The 23106-nt window shown below is 46.0% G+C and overlaps 1 protein-coding gene across 2 annotated transcripts in view; it reads right to left on the minus strand.

Moving 5' to 3' along the window:
- The window catches only part of NLRC5 (NLR family CARD domain containing 5), a 253349-nt gene that overhangs the window by 24914 nt on the left and 205329 nt on the right, over window positions 1-23106 (minus strand). The window contains exons 42-44 of one of the 2 annotated variants that reach the window (XM_063945765.1): window positions 21190-21273; window positions 16977-17060; window positions 9358-9441 (exon numbers count right to left, since the gene is read on the minus strand). In XM_063945765.1, coding sequence (XP_063801835.1) covers window positions 9358-9441; window positions 16977-17060; window positions 21190-21273 — 252 coding nt within the window. The remainder of the gene's footprint in view (window positions 1-9357; window positions 9442-16976; window positions 17061-21189; window positions 21274-23106) is intronic. The other variant, XM_063945766.1, reaches the window with a different exon arrangement.

The following is a 23106-nucleotide window of genomic DNA, read 5'->3' on the forward strand; positions in this document are numbered from 1 at the left end:
AAGATGGACAGGACACTGGATTAATGGCAAACGTAGCTCCGGTAGTTGTACAAGTAAAAGATGGTAGGATAGCTCCAAAAATCCCACAGTACCCTCTGAAGCCAGAGGTGGAGTTAGGAGTGTATCCCGTAATAGAGCGCTTGCTACAACAGGGCATTCTGGTAAGAACGTCCAGCACTGCCAATAGTCCCATCTTCCCTGTTAAAAAGAGTGGGGGGAGGGGTTACCGGCTAGTGCAGGATCTAAGGGGGATTAACAAAATAGTTGAGAGTCAGTTCCCCGTAGTGCCAAATCCAGCTGTCATTCTAATGCAAATCCCTCCCACTGCGAAATTTTTCACTGTTATTGACCTCTGCTCCGCTTTCTTTTCGGTACCTCTGCACCCTGACAGTCAATATTTGTTTGCATTTACATACAGAGGAGTCCAATACACATGGACTCGATTACCACAAGGATTCATAGATAGCCCAAGTATATTTTCTCAGGCTTTGCATGATTGTTTACAGTCCTTCCAACCAGTGAGTGGATCAGTATTAATACAGTACGTGGATGATCTACTACTGTGTTCTGATTCATTGGAAGCATCCCTGAAGGATACGAAACAGCTCCTGTTTCATCTTTCAGACACAGGACACAAGGTTTCCAAAGACAAGTTGCAATTATGCCAAACTAAGGTAAAATATTTGGGACACTGTTTAACACAAGGACTGAGACACCTGACCGCTGATAGAATTCAAGCAATTAGAGACATGACTCTGCCACAAACCCAGCAACAGATCAGAACATTTTTAGGAATGTGTGGGTATTGCCGTAACTGGATCCCAGGGTTTTCCATCCTAGCGTTACCCTTGCAGGAAATGGTCTCCTCAAACAAACCTGATCGGATTTCGCATACAGACGAGTCTGAGACAGCATTTGAGAGACTTAAACAGTGCCTAACGCAGGCACCAGCATTAGTTATGCCTGACTATGGGAAACCCTTTGAACTATACGGAACAGAAAGTGCTGGTTGCGCGGCAGGCGTACTAACCCAAAAGCACGGTGATGCCAGCAGGCCGGTAGCATATTACAGCGCTCAGCTAGATACGGTAGCGCGATCCCTCCCCACATGCTTGCGAAGCGTTGCTGCGATAGCATTGCTAGTAACGAAAAGCGAAGACGTCGTGCTAGGTCACAACCTCACAATTCATACACCACATGCAGTGTCAGCCTTGTTAAATTCTGCACAAACCAGACACGTCTCATCAGCGCGGTTTACAAGATGGGAATTGGCACTAATGGCCCCCGTAAACATCACCATAAGGAGATGCAGTGCATTAAATCCTGCAACATATCTCCCAGGTGTGCCTGGACAGGCACAAAGGGTGGAGGATGAGAGTGGTGGGGAAGGAGAATTTAACACAAAGGAAGACACTCATGATTGTATGGAATATTTGACCCAAAATTTTACCGCAAGGCCTGACATCAGTGACAACCCACTGGAAGATGTAGAACTTACGTTCTACACGGACGGTAGTTGTCATAGACAGTCAGACTCGGGAGACTTGTGTACTGGATACGCAGTCGTAGATGACCAAGGCACCATAGAAGCGGAACCGCTAGGCCCACCTCACTCAGCCCAGGTTGCTGAACTGGTCGCCCTAACCAGAGCATGTGAATTGGCTAAGGGCAAATCAGCCAATATCTACACCGATTCTAGATACGCATTCGGGGTAGTCCATGATTTCGGAGCCCTATGGCGCCTCAGAAATTTCATGACGGCAGCTGGTACACCGGTAGCGCATGCAGCTCACATAAAAAGGCTTCTAACAGCGATACAGGAACCCGACAGAGTGGCTGTTATCAAGTGTAAAGCACACACATATAGCCAAGACCCAGTATCACTTGGTAACAGCCGAGCAGACGAAGCTGCTAAATTAGCAGCTGCTACCCCCAGACAGACAGACACCACACAACTGATGGTATTTAATACCATCAACACACAGAAGTTGTGTGAGATGCAAAATTTGTGTTCCACACAGGAAAAGGCAGTCTGGAAGGCAAAGGGATATGGTCAGGAGTCCTCAGGACTCTGGACGGATGGACACGGTAAACCAGTGGCCCCCAAAGCATACCTTCCAGGCTTAGCTGAGGCAGCTCACGGGCTGACTCATCTGGGCAAGGAAGGGATGTGCAAGTTGGTAAGAGCATATTGGTGTGCTCCAGGATTTTCTTCTCATGCGAGTAAAAGGGCAATGTCATGCCTTACCTGTCTGAGAAAGAACATCGGAAAGGCAATACCTACAGAACCATCTCATATCCCACCTGCCGGCGGCCCTTTCCAGGTAATACAGATTGACTTTATTCAATTACCCCCTTGTCGAAATTTGAAATATGTACTTGTTTGTATAGATGTTTTCTCAAATTGGGTCGAAGCATTTCCGGCGGCCACAAATACCGCTATGTTTACTGCTAAGAAAATTGTGCAGGAATTTGTATGTAGATATGGTATCCCTAGAATTATCGAAAGTGATAGGGGTACCCATTTTACAGGTGATGTCTTTCAAGGAATGTGTAAATTGATGGGAATTGATAGCAAGCTGCACACTCCATACCGTCCACAGGCGAGTGCGAAAGTGGAAAGAATGAACAGCACTATTAAAAATAAACTGAGTAAAGTGATGGCAGAGACAGGATTGACATGGCCAGAAGCTTTACCCATTGTACTGTACAGCATCAGAACCACTCCCAGGTCCCCTCTTAATCTGTCTCCCTTTGAAATCTTGTTTGGTCGACAACCGCATGTTATGATTAACCCTCAGGATGATTTGAAGTGTAACAATGAAGTGACTGTAAAATACTTGATTAACATGAGTAAACAGTTAAGGAATCAAAATGATAATCTGAAGTTAGTGATTCCTGATTTACCAGATAGTAATTGTCATGACATTGAACCTGGGGATTATGTAATGATACGGAATTTTCTACGCTCAGGTTGCCTTATTGACAGATGGGAAGGACCATACCAGGTCTTATTGACTAGCACTACAGCATTGAAGGTTGCTGAGAGAGAGACTTGGGTTCATTCGTCCCACTGTAAAAAGGTTGCTGATCCAGAGAGGTCCCGTGATAAGGAACAGACGGTAGAGGTTGTATCACTGGAGTGTCTGTTCCAGGAGGATTGAGGCGGCACCTGAGCATTGAAAATCACAAGACCAAAAGCAGTTGTCGATCCCCTGTTCCCTTTTATTGTTTTTCTCCAACTTCCCATCCCCTCTCCCTCAAATTATTTTTCCCCCCTTCTCATTCTTCTCCGTTTCCTCCTACAAGATGGACTTGCCCCAAGAGACTGTGATCCGGATTTTCCTGTTGACCATGATGTTGACCAGAGCAGTCTGTTCCGGCGAGAGTACCATGGAGGTCGAGAGAGGTTCTGGAATGGGTTCTGATGACAGAGATGGAGGCGTAGTTTTCCAAGAACAACATAATCAACAAGCAAAGGCGAGTATCAGAAAACGATCCGATAGCATTGACCATAGAAGGAATTGTGAAGGATTGTTAGCTGAAGAAAACTGTATCTGTCGGCTCTGTAACAATGTCATTGAGGATGGGTGCATAAAGAAATGCCAATCCAGTTTTAATATCCATATGGACCGGCATCCATTGAGTGACTATCACTCCTTAGTGGGTAGTGTGTTAAATAAAACAGATTGTTGGGTATGCTCTCAAGTACCTCAAGGTCATAGCAAATCAGGGCTAGTACCATTTCCTTTAACGTTAGGGGAGGTACTTGAGTTAAGTGGTGGGAGACCGGTGGACAGGAGGTTTAATATCTCCAGCCCTCCTAGTTTGAAGCTCCACCAATACCATGTGGATAGGTCCCTATTATGTTTTAACATCTCCAATCCCCGAAAGCCGGGAAATTGGGAAGTGTCATGGAGTAATCAAACCATGACCTTTTCACATAGAGCAGATAGAATGCCTACAGATACAGAGCTTATACGCCACATAGCCAGTAGAGGAAAATCTTTCCGGTATAGGTATACCTTAGGAAATAGGATTACGAGAGTTGGAGAGGTATCACCAGGATACTGTGCACATATCGTACAACCTGATACGTGTACTAAGCAGATGGAAGAATTAGGGTTAGGAGATTTCACATGGAAGGTGTGTAATATGGTTATGTCCTACTCCGTCCCATATGTTCTCCCCGATGATGCATATTTCATATGCGGGAGAAAGGCGTATAAGTGGCTTGCCCCAAACTCTGAAGGATTGTGTTATATTGGAAAAGTACTGCCTGAAGTAATGACTGTATCACATGACAAAATGAAAGACATACACCGTGTTGCCCAAACTCCTTATACTCACACCCATTACGAGCACGTAGTTAAACGGCACCTGATAGAAAGAACAGAGCATCCGGCCTCTGACATGATCCATGAATCCACCGGGATTCAGTTTCTAATCGCGTTAGATATCACTCGCACCGCTAGAGGAGTGTTGAATTATAAATACATATCTGCGCTCGCCAATTTGTTAGATAATATCACTGAAATGTATGATGACACGTTTAGGTATACTGGAAGAGAACTTCAGGCTTATAAAACAGAACTGGTACAGCATAGAATGGTTCTTAATTACCTCACAGCAGTGACAGGCGGATATTGTGTCACACTGGCAACACAATACGGCGTGAAATGTTGCACATATATTACAAATAGCACCGAGGACCCGGTCGAGGTCATAGACCAAAAGATGGACGATATTCTCCAACTGAAGTGGGAATTTCGCAGGAGACACAATCTCACTCTTGCTGCTGTAGGTAATGAGCTGACTGGTTGGGTGTCATGGTTGAACCCGCGAAATTGGTTCTCTGGTTTAGGAGACTGGGCTCAAGGAGTCATAATGGATGTTGGGAAGTTTCTCCTATGTATCTTAGGTGTTATCATAACGATTGGTTTGATATTTAGATGCGGTCAGGCTTTAATGAGGTGCAATCATCGTACTAGGGTAATGAGTTTGAGGAGTGAGGAAACTGTAATTCCAATGGACTTGATTTATGACCCAAATGTAGAAACAATGATGTGATGAAAATGCGATTTCTACGGTCCGTTTCTTTCACCTGTTTTTCCGTTTCCTCCAAGGTAAAAAGACCCACTTGGACGAGGAATTTGATGAGCCGATATACAGACAACAGAGGGATTAAAGAAGAAGTTTTGACAACCTGATACACAGATTTTTGATGAACTATGCCATGGATCCCCAGTTTCCCTAGAAATTTTAAAATTACGCTAGCCCAACACTTTTGTAAATCTATGGACATTGACAGCTTTTGCTCGCACCTTATGGGCAAAAGCACAAAGAAGACTGCATTCAACAGACACCAAACAAGACCTCAATCGACGAATGTACATTTACCTGACATAGAATACCACCGCATTTACCGTAATTATGTCTTTTCTTCATTTCTACAACCCTCAGGTAATGACACACATAGTCGATAGGGAATACAGGCACAGATATCAGCAATCACATATCTCCCCCATTCATGTATCATCAACTAAAATGTGCTCCCCCATTTTGTTACAACCAAAGCCGAAAAGAGCTCGGTAAAGTTTGACAGCCCATCCACAGACCCGTACCACGGGATAAGAAGGAATTCAAATGTATACTTCGCAATACCTCGAAGCTTGATTTAAAACACGTACGGCACGATGATACATGACCCCCAAGCACGGATTCATACACACATGCTTCTGCTATCTCACTAGGTCATACCCTTTTCCTACCTTCTCCTCTCCTCCCCTACCCAACCATGTAAATATATTAACCCCTGACATATATTTTTCTCTTTTGAAATGTTTTAGAAGGTGGCAGTTATTATTGACTGCCAAAGGGTGGACTGTCAAAGTCAGAAAAATATCTCTATGCACACTACCATATTTGCACCTCACACAGGTCCGTGCTGCGCATGCGTGCGCTCTCCCGTACGTGCGCATACTCACAGTCGCGGGCACCCGCAGGCGCACGGTATGCGTATTTACGGTAGAGTTTATGTGATCGTAGCGTGCGACTCAATCGTTACATATTTTCACTATATAATGTATTTTGTAGATCATGGTCCCTTTGATAGATTCTGAAAGTTTAGTTAACATAGCATGTTCCTGAACAGAGAGATCCCTCTTTGTATTGTACGAAGGGTCTAACAGGGGTCATACAGTGGTGTTTGGTACCCATCGGAAGAGTATTTAAATAGCAATATTCCGGTGTTGGTTTGGAGCGGATTAATCGCTCGTGCGAATAGTTATGGACATAAGAAGTTTATGTCCATTTACTATTATTTGTTCTTATTTAGTCATGTGGCGGGAAACCCAGTATCCCACCCACCTGAACAGTTGGAAGCAGTCACAGCCCACCTGTATGAATCAACCTATGACCTTTTGTTATAATGCGAAGCCGAATTCCTGTGTCCAATGAACAATGAGATTGTAGGGACCATTGAATTGCATTGTGTGTGGGGCATAAATAGGCAGGCCGACCATATCCAGTTCACTCTCTTCAACGGTTCTCATTGCTGATAATCGGGAGCTGGATATCGAGGCGCATGCGATCGTTTCCCCTTGTGCGTAAGTGTTTCTCCGCAACTATATTGATCTTCTTGTTATTGTGGGCCAATTTCTCTCTCTCTCTCTCTCTCTCTCTCTCCTCTTTATCTCTTATTTTCCCTTAAATAGTAATTGTATTATATTTCCTGTGTAGTTATCTGGTTAGGTAGTCTATGTTATATTGTAGTGTATGATTTGTATTTGTATTAATTCTTTTGCAAGTATATCATTCAAAATATATACATATTAGGCGTTGGACCCTAAGCCCAGGTATCTGTGTATTTCTTATAGTGTCTAGTATTCTCAGAGCGTCGGTGATGCTCAAACAGCTTGTAAGTTAATAAGGTTACACTAGGTTGCATCTACACCCTATCTCTACACTAAGGTTTTACAGCATACTGCATTGTTTATGGTTTAGATACAAAGGTTTAACATTGTGAGCGTCAGCGCCGCTGGTGATCTCCTCGTGGTCCCGAGCATCCGCTACGCTATAGCGAATCATTACGTTAGTCAGCAGCCAATAGCGTGCCTGCCAGTGATCTCTTGGCCGTGAGCGAACGTGACGCTTGAGCGTCTCGACTACGGCTAAGCGATTGTTACGCAACGTGCGTACCCTTACGGTACTTCATACGTAGATAGCGTACAGTGTTCTTAGACCTCATAAAGGGTATTATATAAGATAAATATTTAGCTTTATCAGTTTAACAATAAATCCTTTCCTCGAAATGTCCGTCTCCCTGGGCACAGTTCCTATAACTGGAGTCTGGAGAAGGGGCATAGAGGGAGGAGCCAGTTCACACCCTATGAAAGTCTTAAAGTGCCCATGTCTCCTGCAGATCGCGTCTGTACCCCATGATTCTAATGGTGACCCCAGCATCCTCTACGGACTAAGAGAAAAGGATTTACCGGTAGGTATTAAAATCCTATTATAACAGCAAAGCATAGTGATTAGTCTGTGATTATTTATCAAGAGCAGTGAGTGCCGCATCTTTGCACTGTTATCCAATTTCTATAGTGGCACCAGCCACAGTTACCCTGCTGCTTTGGGAGTGTCAAACTATTGTGGATTTATATACATCGCCACAAGAACACACACTTAAACCAGGCGCTAGTAAAATTTAAAATTACTTCATAATTAGTACTGATATAAATAAGCCGCAGGAGGGTTTATGACCTGGGGTTAGCAGGTCAATCTATATGCACCAGAAACAACTGGTGCAATAAACTGCAAACAAAAATAATTACTCTCCTGCGCTAATTTAGCGCAGGAGAGTAATTATTTTTGTTTGGATATATATATATATATATATATATCTATTGGATGCAGTTAAAATGCCGGCTGTCAAAGTCCCCGCGTTCCGGAGACTGACGCCAGAATCCCGACAACTGGTGAAATCGCGACTACCGGAATCCTGACATCCGCCTGAAGTGTGGACTCGCTTCCAACAGACAGGATGCCGCTGTCATTATACTGACAGCCTGCATCACGTGTGCCGGTAAGAAATACAGATTCCATATATGAATATATATATATATATATGTATATATATATATATATATATATATACATACTGTACATACATACACACACACACACATATATATACATACATAGCGCACACATTTATACATACATACACAAACACACACACATACATACATACATACATACATACATACCTACAAATACATACAGTATACATATATGGTGGTATACATACCACCAAGGTACTGTCTAGTTACCCTTCCACCAGGGGCTGGGAGGTGGGAGCAGCAGACTGGCGGCCCTGTGAGCAGGGACGGAGCTGCTGCAGCTGAGCAAGCGCAGCCAGCAGCTTCCCTCGGACTTTCTATGTGCAGAGAGCTACATAGCTCTCTGCTGCTGCTCCTGCAGCAGCTCCACGGTCGCGATTGCGAACGCAGCTTTTGCTGAGACGGAGACACTGCTGTCTCCGTCTCAAAAAATAAACATTTGGATCATCGGGGGGTTTCCAGGTACTCGGAAACCCCCCCTGTGTGCGCTACTGAGCCCATAGACTTTATGCCAGCACTGCCTAAACCCCTATACATAACCTGAAAAGTGTTACGTATGATCATGGATGCAGTGGTATACTTCACTCGATAGGTGTGGAGAATAACAGATAGCATGTGGGGGCCTGATGGCATGTATGTGGGTTCTGATGGCATGTATGTGGGTCCTGATGGCATGTATGTGGGTTCTGATGGCATGTATGTGGGTCCTGATGGCATGTATGTAGGTTCTGATGGCATGTATGTGTGTTCTGATGGCATGTATGTGGGTCCTGATGGCATGTATGTGGGTCCTGATGGCATGTATGTGATTTCTGATGGTATGTATGTGGGTCCTGATGGCATGTATGTGGGTTCTGATGGTATGTATGTGGGTCCTGATGGCATGTATGTGGGTCCTGATGGCATGTATGTGGGTTCTGATGGTATGTATGTGGGTCCTGATGGCATGTATGTGGGTTCTGATGGTATGTATGTGGGTTCTGATGGCATGTGTTGAGAATTCTGATGGCATGTATGTGGGTTCTGATGGCATGTGTTGAGAATTCTGATGGCATGTGTGTAAGGGTCTTTTCCTCATGCTCCCTGGGCACAATATATCTGATTGCAGTTGCATTAGAAACACAAGATGAGTTCTGTAAGGAGGGTGCTCGCATACTTGAGACCTATGGTTAACCTACATCCTAAATTTAGTTTGATAGTGTTTAAATATAACGGATCAGGATCAGCGTTCACTTACCGTACTACTTTTATCCAAAGACAGACGCTTAATGCTTGAGCCACGGCTTCAGCACCATGTTCTCTGATCTGGTTTCTCTCCAGACTTGAAGTAAAGACAAGGATGACATACAGTAGTTAGATTATCTGGATAGGCTCTCCATTCATACTGTAGATAGAAGGCAGTTACATGGAATGCTCTCCTTTCCTACCCATACCATGCTAACTTTACGCCTTTGGTTCCTATCTAATTTGCAAGCAGCCTTTGGGACAAATTCAATCAGATGCAAACTTTACAGCGTTTGCCGTTTTCACTGCTTTTCTGCCATGCAAACACCAAGATTCGCCTATTTCATTAAAAATGCACCAAAACTGGATTTGTAGCCGACAGTGGAAAGTGAAAAATGGGTGTATCTGGTCTGCATCACCCCAAAAAACGAAACTAACGTCAGATAACAGTATATAAGTTCATTATCGGTTATAATAAAAGGATTTCGGGCACTAAAATTGGATCAAATGGCTGTTATATGCATTATTTATTTTAAAGTGAAAAAAAATAAGAATTTACTCACCGGTAATTCTATTTCTCGTAGTCCGTAGTGGATGCTGGGAACTCCGTAAGGACCATGGGGATTAGCGGCTCCGCAGGAGACTGGGCACAAAAGTAAAGCTTTAGGACTACCTGGTGTGCACTGGCTCCTCCCCCTATGACCCTCCTCCAAGCCTCAGTTAGGATACTGTGCCCGGACGAGCGTACACAATAAGGAAGGATTTATGAATCCCGGGTAAGACTCATACCAGCCACACCAATCACACCGTACAACTTGTGATCTGAACCCAGTTAACAGTATGATAACAGAGGAGCCTCTCGAAGGATGGCTCACTACAATAATAACCCGATTAGTTAACAATACTATGTACAAGTATTGCAGATAATCCGCACTTGGGATGGGCGCCCAGCATCCACTACGGACTACGAGAAATAGAATTACCGGTGAGTAAATTCTTATTTTCTCTGACGTCCTAGTGGATGCTGGGAACTCCGTAAGGACCATGGGGATTATACCAAAGCTCCCAAAACGGGCGGGAGAGTGCGGATGACTCTGCAGCACCGAATGAGAGAACTCCAGGTCCTCCTCAGCCAGGGTATCAAATTTGTAGAATTTAGCAAACGTGTTTGCCCCTGACCAAGTAGCAGCTCGGCAAAGTTGTAAAGCCGAGACCCCTCGGGCAGCTGCCCAAGATGAGCCCCCTTCTTTGTGGAATGGGCTTTTACAGATTTTGGCTGTGGCAGGCCTGCCACAGAATGTGTAAGCTGAATTGTATTACAAATCCAACGAGCAATAGTCTGCTTAGAAGCAGGAGCACCCAGCTTGTTGGGTGCATACAGGATAAACAGCGAGTCAGATTTTCTGACTCCAGCCGTCCTGGAAACATAAATTTTCAGGGCCCTGACTACGTCCAACAACTTGGAGTCCTCCAAGTCACTAGTAGCCGCAGGTACCACAATAAGTTGGTTCAGATGAAACGCTGAAACCACCTTAGGGAGAAAATGAGGACAAGTCCTCAATTCCCCCTGTCTGAATGGAAGATCAGATAAGGGCTTTTACAGGATAAAGCCGCCAATTCTGACCCACGCCTGGCTGAGGCCAGGGCCAACAGCATGACCACTTTCCATGTGAGACATTTTAACTCCACAGATTCAAGTGGTTCAAACCAATGTGACTTTAGGAACCCCAAAACTACAGTGAGATCCCAAAGTGCCACTGGAGGCACAAAAGGAGGCTGTATATGCAGTACCCCTTTTACAAACGTCTGAACTTCAGAAACTGAAGCTAGTTCTGTCTGGAAGAAAATTGACAGGGCCGAAATTTGAACCTTTATGGACCCCAATTTTAGGCCCATAGACACTCCTGTTTGCAGGAAATGCAGGAATCGACCTAGTTGAAATTCCTCCCTCGGGCCTTACTGGCCTCGCACCCCGCAACATATTTTCGCCACATGCGGTGATACTGCTTTGCGGTTACATCCTTCCTGGCTTTGATCAGGGTAGGGATGACTTCTTCCGGAATGCAGCCGCGGTAAGTCTTGTAATAGACAGGGTCCTTGCTGGAGCAGGTCCCTTCTTAGAGGTAGAAGCCACGGGTCCTCCGTGAGCACCTCTTGAAGTTCCGGGTACCAAGTCCTTCTTGGTCAATCCGGAGCCACGAGTATAATTCTTACTCCCCTCCGTCTTATAATTCTCAGTACTTTTGATCTGAGAGGAAAAAGAGGGAACACATACACTGACTGGTACACCCACGGTGTTACCAGAGCGTCCACAGCTATTGCCTGAGGGTCCCTTGACCTGGCGCAATAACTGTCCAATTTTTTGTTTAGGCGGGACGCCATCATGTCCACCTTTGGTTTCTCCAACGGTTTACCATCATGTGGAAGACTTCTGGGTGAGGTCCCCACTTTCCCGGGTGGAGGTCGTGCCTGCTGAGGAAGTCTGCTTCCCAGTTGTCCACTCCCGGAATGAATACTGCTGGCAATGCTATCACATGATTTTCCGCCCAGCGAAAAATCCTTGCAGCTTCTGCCATTGCTCTCCTGCTTCTTGTGCCGCCCTGTCTGTTTACGTGGGCGACTGCCGTGACGTTGTCCGACTGGATCAGCACCGGCTGACCTTGAAGCAGAGGTCTTGCTTGGCTTAGGGCATTGTAAATGGCCCTTAGCTCCAGGATATTTTAAGTGAAGTGATGTCTCCAGGCTTGACCACAAGCCCTGGAAATTTCTTCCCTGTGTGACTGCTCCCCAGCCTCGCAGGCTGGCATCCGTGGTCACCAGGACCCAATCCTGAATGCCGAATCTGCGGCCCTCTAGAAGATGAACACTCTGCAACCACCACAGGAGAGACACCCTTGTCCTTGGTGACAGGGTTATCCGCTGATGCATCTGAAGATGCGATCCGGACCATTTGTCCAGCAGGTCCCACTGGAAAGCTCTTGCGTGGAATCTGCCGAATGGAATTGCTTCGTAGGAAGCCACCATTTTTCCCAGGACCCTTGTGCACTGATGCACTTACACTTGGCCTGGTTTTAGGAGGTTTCTGACTAGTTCGGATAACCCCCTGGCTTTCTCCTCCGGGAGAAACACCTTTTTCTGGACTGTGTCCAGGATCATCACTAGGAATAGAAGACGTGTCGTCGGGATCAGCTGCGATTTTGGAATACTGAGAATCCAACCATGCTGCTGCAACACTACCTGAGATAGTGCTACCCCGACTTCCAACTGTTCCCTGGATCTTGCCCTTATCAGGAGATCGTCCAAGTAAGGGATAACTAAAAACTCCCTTCCTTTCGAAGGAGTATCATCATTTCGGCCATTACCTTGGTAAAGACCCGGGGTGCCGTGGACAATCCAAACGGCAGCGTCTGAAACTGATAGTGACAGTTCTGTACCACAAACCTGAGGTACCCTTGGTAAGAAGGGTAAATTGGGACATGGAGGTAAGCCTCCTTGATGTCCAGAGACACCATATAATTCCCTTCTTCCAGGTTTGCAATCACCGCTCTGAGTGACTCCATCTTGAATTTGAACCTTTGTATGTAAGTGTTCAAGGATTTCAGATTTAAAATAGGTCTCACCGAGCCGTCCGGCTTCGGTACCACAAACAGCGTGGAATAATACCCCTCTCCTTGTTGTAGGAGGGGTACCTTGATTATCACCTGCTGGGTGAAGGATCCAGGGGTCCACCTGTGAGTGAGCCCACTGCACGCTGACATTTTTGAGACGGGCCCCCACCGAGCCTGAGTCCGCTTGTAAAGTCCCAGCGTCATGCTGAGGACTTGGCAGAAACGGGAGAGGCTTCTGTTCCTGGGAACTGGCTGTTTGCTGCAGCCGTTTTCCTCACCCTCTGCCACGGGGCAGAAATGAGGAGCCTTTTGCCCGCTTGCCCTTATGGGCCCGAAAGGACTGCGCCTGATAATACGGCGTCTTCTTATGTTGAGAGGCTACCTGGGGTAAAAATGTGGATTTCCCAGCCGTTGCCGTGGCCACCAGGTCTGTTAGACCTACCCCAAATAACTCCTCCCTTTTATAAGGCAATACTTCCATATGCCTTTTGGAATCAGCATCACCTGACCACTGCCTCGTCCATAATCTTCTGGCAGAAATGGACCGCGCACTTACTCTTGATGCCAGTCGGCAAATATCCCTCTGTGCATCACGCATATATAGAAATGCATCTTTTAACGCTCTATAGTCAGTAATATACTGTCCCTATCTAGGGTATCAATATTGTCAGTCAGGGAATCCGACCAAGCCACCCCAGCACTGCACATCCAGGCTGAGGCGATTGCTGGTCGCAGTATAACACCCGTGTGAGTGTATATACATTTTAGGATATTTTTCTGCTTTCTGTCAGCAGGTTCCTTAAGGGCGGCCGTATCAGGGGACGGTAGTGCCACCTGTTAAGACAAGCGTGTGAGCGCTTTATCCACCCTAGGGGGTGTTTCCCAACGTGCCCTATCCTCTGGCGGGAAGGGATATGATGCTAATAACTTTTTAGGAATTAACAGTTTTTATCGGGGGAAACCCACGCATCCTCACACACCTCATTTAACTCCTCAGATGCAAGAAAAACTACAGGCAGTTTTTTCTCACCCAACCTAATACCCTTTTTAGTGGTACTGGTATTATCAGAAATATGTAAAAACATTTTCCATTGCCTCAATCATGTAACGTGTGGCCCTACTGGAAGTCACATTCGTCTCTTAATCGTCGACACTGGAGTCAGTATCCGTGTCGGCGTCTGTATCTGCCATCTGAGGTAATGGGCGTTTTAGAGCCCCTGATGGCTTTGAGACGCCTGGACAGGCACAGGCTGAGTAGCCGGCTGTCTCATGTCATCAATCTTTTGTAAAGAGCTGACACTGTCACGTAATTCCTTCCATAAGCTCAGCCACTCAGGTGTCGACTCCCTAGGGGGTGACATCTCCATTACAGGCAATTGCTCCGCCTCCACACCATTTTCCTCCTCATACATGTCGATACAACGTACCGACACACAGCACACACACAGGGAATGCTCTGATAGAGGACAGGACCCCACTAGCCCTTTGGGGAGACAGAGGGAGAGTTTGCCAGCACACACCAAAGCGCTATATATATATACAGGGATAACCTTATATAAGTGTTTTTCCCCTTATAGCTGCTGTATTGTTTATACTGCGCCTAATTAGTGCCCCCCTCTCTTTTTTAACCCTTTTCTGTAGTGTAGTAACTGCAGGGGAGAGCCAGGGAGCTTCCCTCCAACGGAGCTGTGAGGGAAAATGGCGCCAGTGTGCTGAGGAGATAGGCTCCGCCCCCTTCTCGGCTGCCTTTTCTCCCGTTTTTCTGTGGAATCTGGCAGGGGTTAAAATTCATCCATATAGCCCTGGGGGCTATATGTGATGTATTTTCGCCAGCCAAGGTGTTTTTATTGCTGCTCAGGGCGCCCCCCCCTAGCGCCCTGCACCCTCAGTGACCGAAGTGTGAAGTGTGCTGAGGAGCATGGCGCACAGCTGCAGTGCTGTGCGCTACCTTGGTGAAGACAGGATGTCTTCTGCCGCCGATTTTCCGGACCTCTTCTTGCTTCTGGCTCTGTAAGGGGGCCGGCGGCGAGGCTCCGGGACCGGAATCCGAGGCTGGGCCTGTGTTCGGTCCCTCTGGAGCTAATGGTGTCCAGTAGCCTAAGAAGCCCAATCCACTCTGCAAGCAGGTGAGTTCGCTTCTTCTCCCCTTAGTCCCTCGATGCAGTGAGCCTGTTGCCAACAGGTCTCACTGAAAATAAAAAACCTAAAACTAAACTTTCACTAAGAAGCTCAGGAGAGCCCCTAGTGTGCACCCTTCTCGGCCGGGCACAAAAATCTAACTGAGGCTTGGAGGAGGGTCATAGGGGGAGGAGCCAGTGCACACCAGGTAGTCCTAAAGCTTTACTTTTGTGCCCAGTCTCCTGCGGAGCCGCTAATCCCCATGGTCCTTACGGAGTTCCCAGCATCCACTAGGACGTCAGAGAAATATAGAAAGCAAGTGTTATTCGTTAAAATAAGTGCTAAAATTAAGTTTGGGGCACATAAAAATGGGTATAAGGGTATATAGGAATATAGGGGTCACTTTATGCCAAGTCCCAGCAACCGCCCCCCCCCCCCACACTGATAACTCCCACATGCAAGCCTAAACAGACTTGTCTCACTCATAAAGCAACCATAAAGCATTAGGATAGCCCCTTCTCGAAAAGGCAAAGAACCTGCCGGAGTCTGCACATGGGCCTCCTTCTCTCTACTGCGCATACGCAGGCCTCCGGAAACATGGTGCCCACCATGTTCTGGCGACTAATATCTATAGTGCGTATGCGCAGCGGCCACTTTGCCGGTGATTTCTGCCACGGCTGCGGTGCCACTGCAGGGCTCTGGAAAGGTAAGTAATTAAACATATGTGCAGTTTGTGTGGTGTGGTCCCAAGGGGCCCGTGTGCACCCATTACAGATTTGCCAGTACATCCTGCAACCACTAACAGTATTTTATCCTTGCGTATGAAACTGAATCTTACTCGCCGTAGCGTCTCTGTGCAGTGTAAGGAATTTTCATAGGTAACACGGTGGATCCTCTGAACAACTGTTGCAGTGATGCAGTCTATACTTTACAATGGCGGCATAAGGTAAAGGGGGTGCAGCCTGGTGAAAGGGGCTGAAGTCCCCACCGAGTAGAATGGTGACTGCGGTCTGCAGCGTTTAGTCTGATGCAGGAGGATCTCTTCGATATCTCCTGCATTAGGCTGATGTTAAATAGCCCCCACCAGAGCCGGCCCTAACTAATATGATGCCCTAGGCAAGATTTTGGCTGGTGCCCCCTAGCACCGCCGCTAGTTCTGTAGAAGATGCCAGACATGAGTCAGCTGGCAGCTCTGCAAACGTCGGGCAGCTTTTGTTTATGAAAATGCATCTTGTTTGCATTACTATGTGGCTAGGGTGCACAAGCAGCTTCTGCTGATTAAAATGATATGCGGCATGCTTATATTCTGTGTGCGACTGCGGCTGTATCTGCATACGAAATGCACAATTACAGTGATTTTCAGGAATTCACTGCAACGTAGCATTTCGTATGCAGATACAGCCACAGTCACACACAGAATATAGGCATGCCGCATATCATTTTAATCAGCAGAAGCTGCTGGTGCCCCTAAGCATACCAGGTTGCCTATGCCTAAGGCCGGCTCTGGCCCCCACGCCTGCATCATGCAGAAACATCTATTTCCATATGATTTAAGATAAAAGAGGCTGATAAATAGGTCTGATACAGTATATAAACCCCACACATCAGCTTCATGTCGTCATATGACACCACAAATAATGGCAGTAATGTACAGTATATACAATAGGAATTTCCCTATGAACGTATCTAACACTACGGGGTAAATTTACTAAGATGGGAGTTCTATTTAAGATGGGATGTTGCAACCAATCAGATTTCAGGTATTATTTTCTAGATGAAGGTGCTAGATAAAGTTGAATCTGATTGGTTGCTATGGGAAACATTCCATCTTTAATAGAACTCCCATCTTAGTAAATTTACCCCCTTCCTGTATCTCTCATTAGTCCATGAGTTCATTGTCACTTACTCCAACGTCTTCAGTTTTCGCGTGTGCTTTAAAGCAGCAGACAGAGCACGCGCCCCACCATCGCCGATTCTGTTCCAAGACAATCTGCAGCAATGAGATTTGTATTTTATTATAAATGACCTGAACAACCAACAACCAGCACATAGTGTATTGTTAATAAACCATTCATCCAGTCGTCAAATTCTGTAGTACACAGGATATACATTTGTAGCAAGGCTCGTTTAGATAGGGCTATCTTATCTATTGATCTATTGGGCCTGATTGAAATATGTACGGAATGCCGATGTTACGCAGCTGAGTGATTATCGGCCGAGGTGCGTGCATCGCGGTCGCACTGCGCATGCTCCAAGGTAACTTTGCGAAGTCGCTCACAGCGAGAATTTCTTCACTAAGTGATTGACAGTCAGGGGGCATTTGGGAGGTAGGTTCACGTGAGTGAGGGTAAAAATGCAGGCGTCTAACAACCGTTTTCAGGCTCATTGCCCAGGATTTATAGATAAAATAAATACAATAACGCTTAACTTACAGCTTCGCCAGCCACAGTCGGGATATGCGCGAGTGTGATCCGGCCAGTCGGCTCATGCATACCCAGTGGGAAGTAAAGCCCAAGTCCGCACTTTACATTTTTTTAGAAATCAAACTACAAATATTTAGTTAATACATAGTTTAAAAATATTAATTGCCTTGGTACTTATACCTCCGCAGTATTTGCCCATGCTTTGCCTGCCTATTGCGGTGGCACTACGTATGGTAGATACTGAAAGATAGGGATTTTTAGCCTTTATTACACAGAGTGGTAACTACTTACGGAAACTACATTACGTTTATACAATGAAGAAATCTGTCATTATGTACTTGAAGGGCTATGGGGGTAATTCAGAGTTGATCGCAGCAGCAAATTTGTTAGCAGTTGGGCAAAACCATGTGCACTGCAGGTGGGGCAGATGTAACATGTGCAGACAGAGTTAGATTTGGGTGGGTTATATTGTTTCTATAATTTGCTGCTGCGATCAACTCTGAATTACCCCCATATTTACAAAGCTGCGGCTATGTGTACAAAGCGTCTGCTTCATAAATACAGCCCAAAGTGTTTTTAACCTACAATAATGTAATCTGACCTCCTAACATTTTATCCAGTTTTATTATTTTCATATACAGTATGTTGATTGTGCTACTAGAGTAATCTACCCTTTTCCAATAGGTTCCTTTATTAAACACATAGGGGGTATGTATCAAACCTTCTAGAGAGATAAAATTGTGAGAGATAAAGTACCAACCACTTAGCTCCTGTTTTTTTTCCTTTTTTATACAATGCCTGTAAAATGTAAGTCAGAAGATGATTGGCTAGTACTTTACCTCTCACGATTTTATCTCTCTCCAAGCTTTGATTGGGGTACATTTACCAAGCAGCACTTTTGAAGCTTTCATGTCTTTGGTGGTTTCGGCCATTGTATTTAAAAGGGCAATAATATTAAATACATAACAAGGCACTTTTGCACTTAATATTATTGGCCCTTTAAATCCATAGGCCAAAACCACTAAAGTCATGGCGAATTTGAAAAGTGACGCTCAGTATATTTACACCATAATTACTAAAAAACTGTGGCACTCATTCCGAGTTGATCGCTCGCTAGCTACTTTAGCAGCCGTGTAAACGCATAGTCGCCGCACACGGGGGAGTGTATTTTCGCTTTGCAGGAGTGCGAACGCCTGTGCAGCCTAGCGGAACAAGACCAACCCTGTAGTTACTTATCCTGTGCGATGAATCCAGCGACGGAAGTCCCGGAATTGACGTCAGATACCCGCCCTGCAAACGCCTGGACACGCATGCGTTTTTCCAAACACTCCCAGAAAACGGTCAGTTGACACCCATAAACGCCCCCGTCCTGTCAATCTCCTTGCGGTCGACTGAGCGACTGGAATCGTCGCTAGAAGCAGTGCAAAACAACGATGCTCTTTGAACCCGTACGCCGCGTGTGCGCATTGCGGCTCATACGCATGCGTAGTTTTGCCGTTTTTTTTAAATGATCGCTACGCAGCCAACAACGGCAGCTAGCGATCAACTCAGAATGAGGGCCAGTGTTCGATGGCGGTGCCATACATGTGCAGCTGCTGGCTGCTACTATTATGCGCCAGTGTTACACAGGGAGTGTGGTGTTTGGCTATGATGTCATATAGACAAGCGCCACAATCCCTAACCAAAGAGCTGAGGGTGCCACCAGCCGCCCTGAATACACTGACCAGTTTCTCACTGGTTATCACATACAATCAGTGTATATGTATGCAGCGTCACGTATGGGACATTACAGATGTGTCGTCATACAGTGGCTTCAGCTGCGGCAAACAGCCCCCCTCAGCACGCCAGACCCCGGGTGCACTGCATTCTAGGCCCTGGGCAAAGCAATGCACTGGAGCCTCTACACAGCCAGTCCTACTACATCAGTGCATTAGAACTGCTAATGTTAATATGAATATGCCTGTATGACACAAGATGTGCTCACATACAGGTACGGCAGCTTTTGAGCGAGCTGTAAAGAAGTCTGACTTCAGCGGCCGTGAGGCACGGTTTAGCCTTGTACACGATTGCCCCTTTAAAAAAAAAAACATTCAAGTCGACCGGCATTCCGTACGGCCGTGAAATCGGACTTCATTACATCCCGGCCTTTATTTGGAAACCTTTTACTTCTGAACATCACACATATTGTATTAATGCTACTCATTGGTTATGCCATTTACACAGAAATGGCGGTCTATTTACTAAGGGTCTATTTATGAAGCAGTGAAAAGTGTGGAGAAGTGAGCCAGTAGAGAAGTTGCCCATGGCAACCAATCAGCATTGAAGTAACATTTCTAATGTGCATGCTATACAATTGTACGGAGCACCTGATTGGTTGCCATGGGCAACTTCTCCACTGTCTCACTTCTCCACACTTTTAACTGCTTCATGAATAGACCCCTTAGCCTTGGATGGAGATATAACGGACGGAGCTAAAGTACCAGCCAACCAGCATCTAGCTGCCATGTCACAGGCTCGGTTTGAAAAAGGACAGTTAGGAGCTGATTGGCTGGTACTTTAGCTCTATCCACTTTACCTCCATTCAAGGCTTAGTAAATAGACCCCATGATGGTCACCAAGGGACGGTCACTGTGAAGAGCACTGCTAGCACCGATATACGTGGGGGGGGGGGGGAACACCGGAGAATTTTAAATATTTTTGGAATGTTTTCTACATGGTGCTTCAAATGATAGATGCAATGATAATCTAATACTGTAATTGATGTAAATATGGCATTTATTGCAACGCTTTGTCTAAAAGTACTCAATAAACAAGTATTCCCATTACTGTGACACATCCCGTTTTATATATGCGTCGTTCATGTGTTATAGGGGGTCATTCCGAGTTGATCGCTAGCTGCATTCGTTCGCTGTGCAGTGATGAAGCAAAAAAACAGCACTTCTGCGCATGCGTATGCGGAGCAATGCGCATGCGCATCATACTATTACAACGGCCGATGCAGTTTTACACAAGGTCTAGCGAAGCTTTTCAGTCGCACTGCTGGCCGCAGAGTGATTGACATGAAGTGGGCGTTTCTAGGTGTCAACTGACCGTTTTCAGGGAGTGTTCGGAAAAACGCAGGCGTGCCAGGAAAAACGCAGGCGTGGCTGGGCGAATGCAGGGCGTGTTTGTGACGTCAAAATAGGAACTGAACAGTCTGAAGTGATCACAAGCGCTGAGTAGGTTTGGAGCTACTCTGAAACTGCACAAAATTATTTTGTAGCCGCTCTGCGATCCTTTCGTTCGCACTTCTGCTAAGTTAAAATACACTCCCAATGGGCGGCGGCATAGCGTTTACACGGCTGCTAAAAACTGCTAGCAAGCGATCAACTCAGAATGACCCCATTATTGCTAGCTACATGTGTGTAAATTGATGTGACGCATAAAATCACAGTCGCACCAGGCCCCGCCCATACTGATTTCAGCTGCGATAGTGCTTCTCAGAAAGCTGCATCTGAAGCAACACAACAGCCACAAAATGGATTCCCATCGCGTTTCAAGCTGGTATGCATTTTAGATTATTGTATCCCAGTCCTAATAAGCAAATCTAAAACGCCACTGACTACTCGTGCTAATAGAACCTGGGAATACAATACGCATCTAGACATGAAAATCATTTGCATAGACAGTTCTCAGCACACAGTCCTCTCCACTTACATGATTTCTTCCACATTCTGACAGCATACCAACGCCCCTGCCAGGGATCTGCACACAGCGTCTGATACGCCACACAAATTTAAGCTGGAGAGATGTAGAAGAACGTTACAGTCAGCAAAACATGAAACACAGATTCAGTGAAACATGTTTATATGGGATACAGATGGAGCCTCATTTATCGAGGCTTCTCTGCTGCGCCTAGGTGCACCAAGGTTTATTAGCATAAGCCTTTTATCTATTGTTCTCAGCTGCAATACAGAGAGAACAATAAATCAGGGGATTAAGGGGGTCATTCCCAGTTGATCGCTCGCTAGCAGTTTTCAGCAGCCGTGCAAACGCTATGCCGCCCACCGGGGAGTGTATTTTCTCTTTGCAGGAGTGCGAACGCCTGTGCAGCAGAGCGCCTGCAAAAACATTTTGTGCAAAACAAGATCAGCCCTGTAGTTACTCTTCGTGTGCGTTGATTCTAACGTTGGAGGGTTGGCTTTTCACGTCACACACCCGCCCATCGTTCATCCAGCTACGCCTGCGTTTTCCGCGGCACGCCTGCGTTATTCCAAACACTCCCTGAAAATGGTCAGCTGGCACCCAGAAACACCTCCTTCCTGTCAATCTTCTTGCGTTGTGCCGTGCGACTGAAAGATTCGCTAGAACCTGTGCAAAACCACAAAGAACTTTGTACCCGTACGTCGAGCGTGCGCATTGTGGTGCATACGCATGCGCAGAAATGGCGCTTTTTAGCCTGATTGCTGCGCTGCGAACAACGGCAGCTAGCGATCAACTCGGAATGACCCCCTAAATCATTACAGCAGGGGATTAAAGAGCCGTACTGACGGGGAGATTTCCCCAGAGATGTGTGCTGAGCGGTCTAGCACAGACCGCTCAGCACACATTTCTCTCCCCGCTTATAATAGAAGCCTCGTACTTCTATGCTATCACTACAGCTTCCAAGGAAAGCGCAGTGATAGCACCTCCTACCACATGTGAATCAGCCCCAATAAGCACCTTCACTGAACTTTGGTAGAGAGGCGCGTTTCTAGGTGTACTTTGATGTAAAATTAGGCTTCACATAAAGGGCGGGATGTACTTAAGGGAAAATGCAATAAAACCCCAGTTTTCGGGGGGTTTTATCGCATTTTTGTATGTACTAACCCCCAGCCGCCGCGTTTTCACCGCACAGGGATCGCCATCTTTGGATGGCGATACCCTATAGAAGCCTATGGCCTTCTTTACGCCGGCCGCCACGACCCACTGCCTCTGCCGCCCCCCCCCCCCTCCCCGCCGCAGACGCCGACCCCCATCTACCCCGGCATATCTTTCTCCAGGAACAAGAAAAAACAGACTGGAACTGCGCTTAATATCCAATTAAAGATTTTATTCACTCTAATAAAAATGTATATATTTATACAATCACCGGCCAGATTTTATAAATTTGCACATACCATATATATACTAATAGAAGCCTTCAACGCTTCTATAGCACATAATTAGCGCATAATTAGCATAATAAAAAAACATACATTAAGAACTCAATGCACACATAGTTGTGTTACTGACTATATAACTACTCATAGGTGACTCCTATAACCTTGCAGGCGCCCCTGCAGTATACAGTATTACGTCTACTGTCCGTATTATTTCATTCTATAGCAGCAAAGGAATGAAGTGTTCTTGTAACTCCCCTTTGTCTGCAGGATTAGACTGAATGTCCGTCATAAGTTATATCCGTCCCATGAGCCTTAGGTCGGCAAAGCGATGTTATTAATGCGGTTATGGCAAGCTTGTAAATGTCCTTCCCTTTAGCACTATGGTACCAAGGCTGTCTCTGAGTGCAGTTTTGGCTGTAATATAACTCAGGTCTGGGAGCACACTCCCTATTCCCCCTTAGCACTGGGGTCCGAGTGTCTGGATACCGAG

The sequence above is a fragment of the Pseudophryne corroboree genome, chromosome 11, assembly GCF_028390025.1.
Source record: "Pseudophryne corroboree isolate aPseCor3 chromosome 11, aPseCor3.hap2, whole genome shotgun sequence".
Lineage (NCBI taxonomy): Eukaryota > Metazoa > Chordata > Amphibia > Anura > Myobatrachidae > Pseudophryne > Pseudophryne corroboree.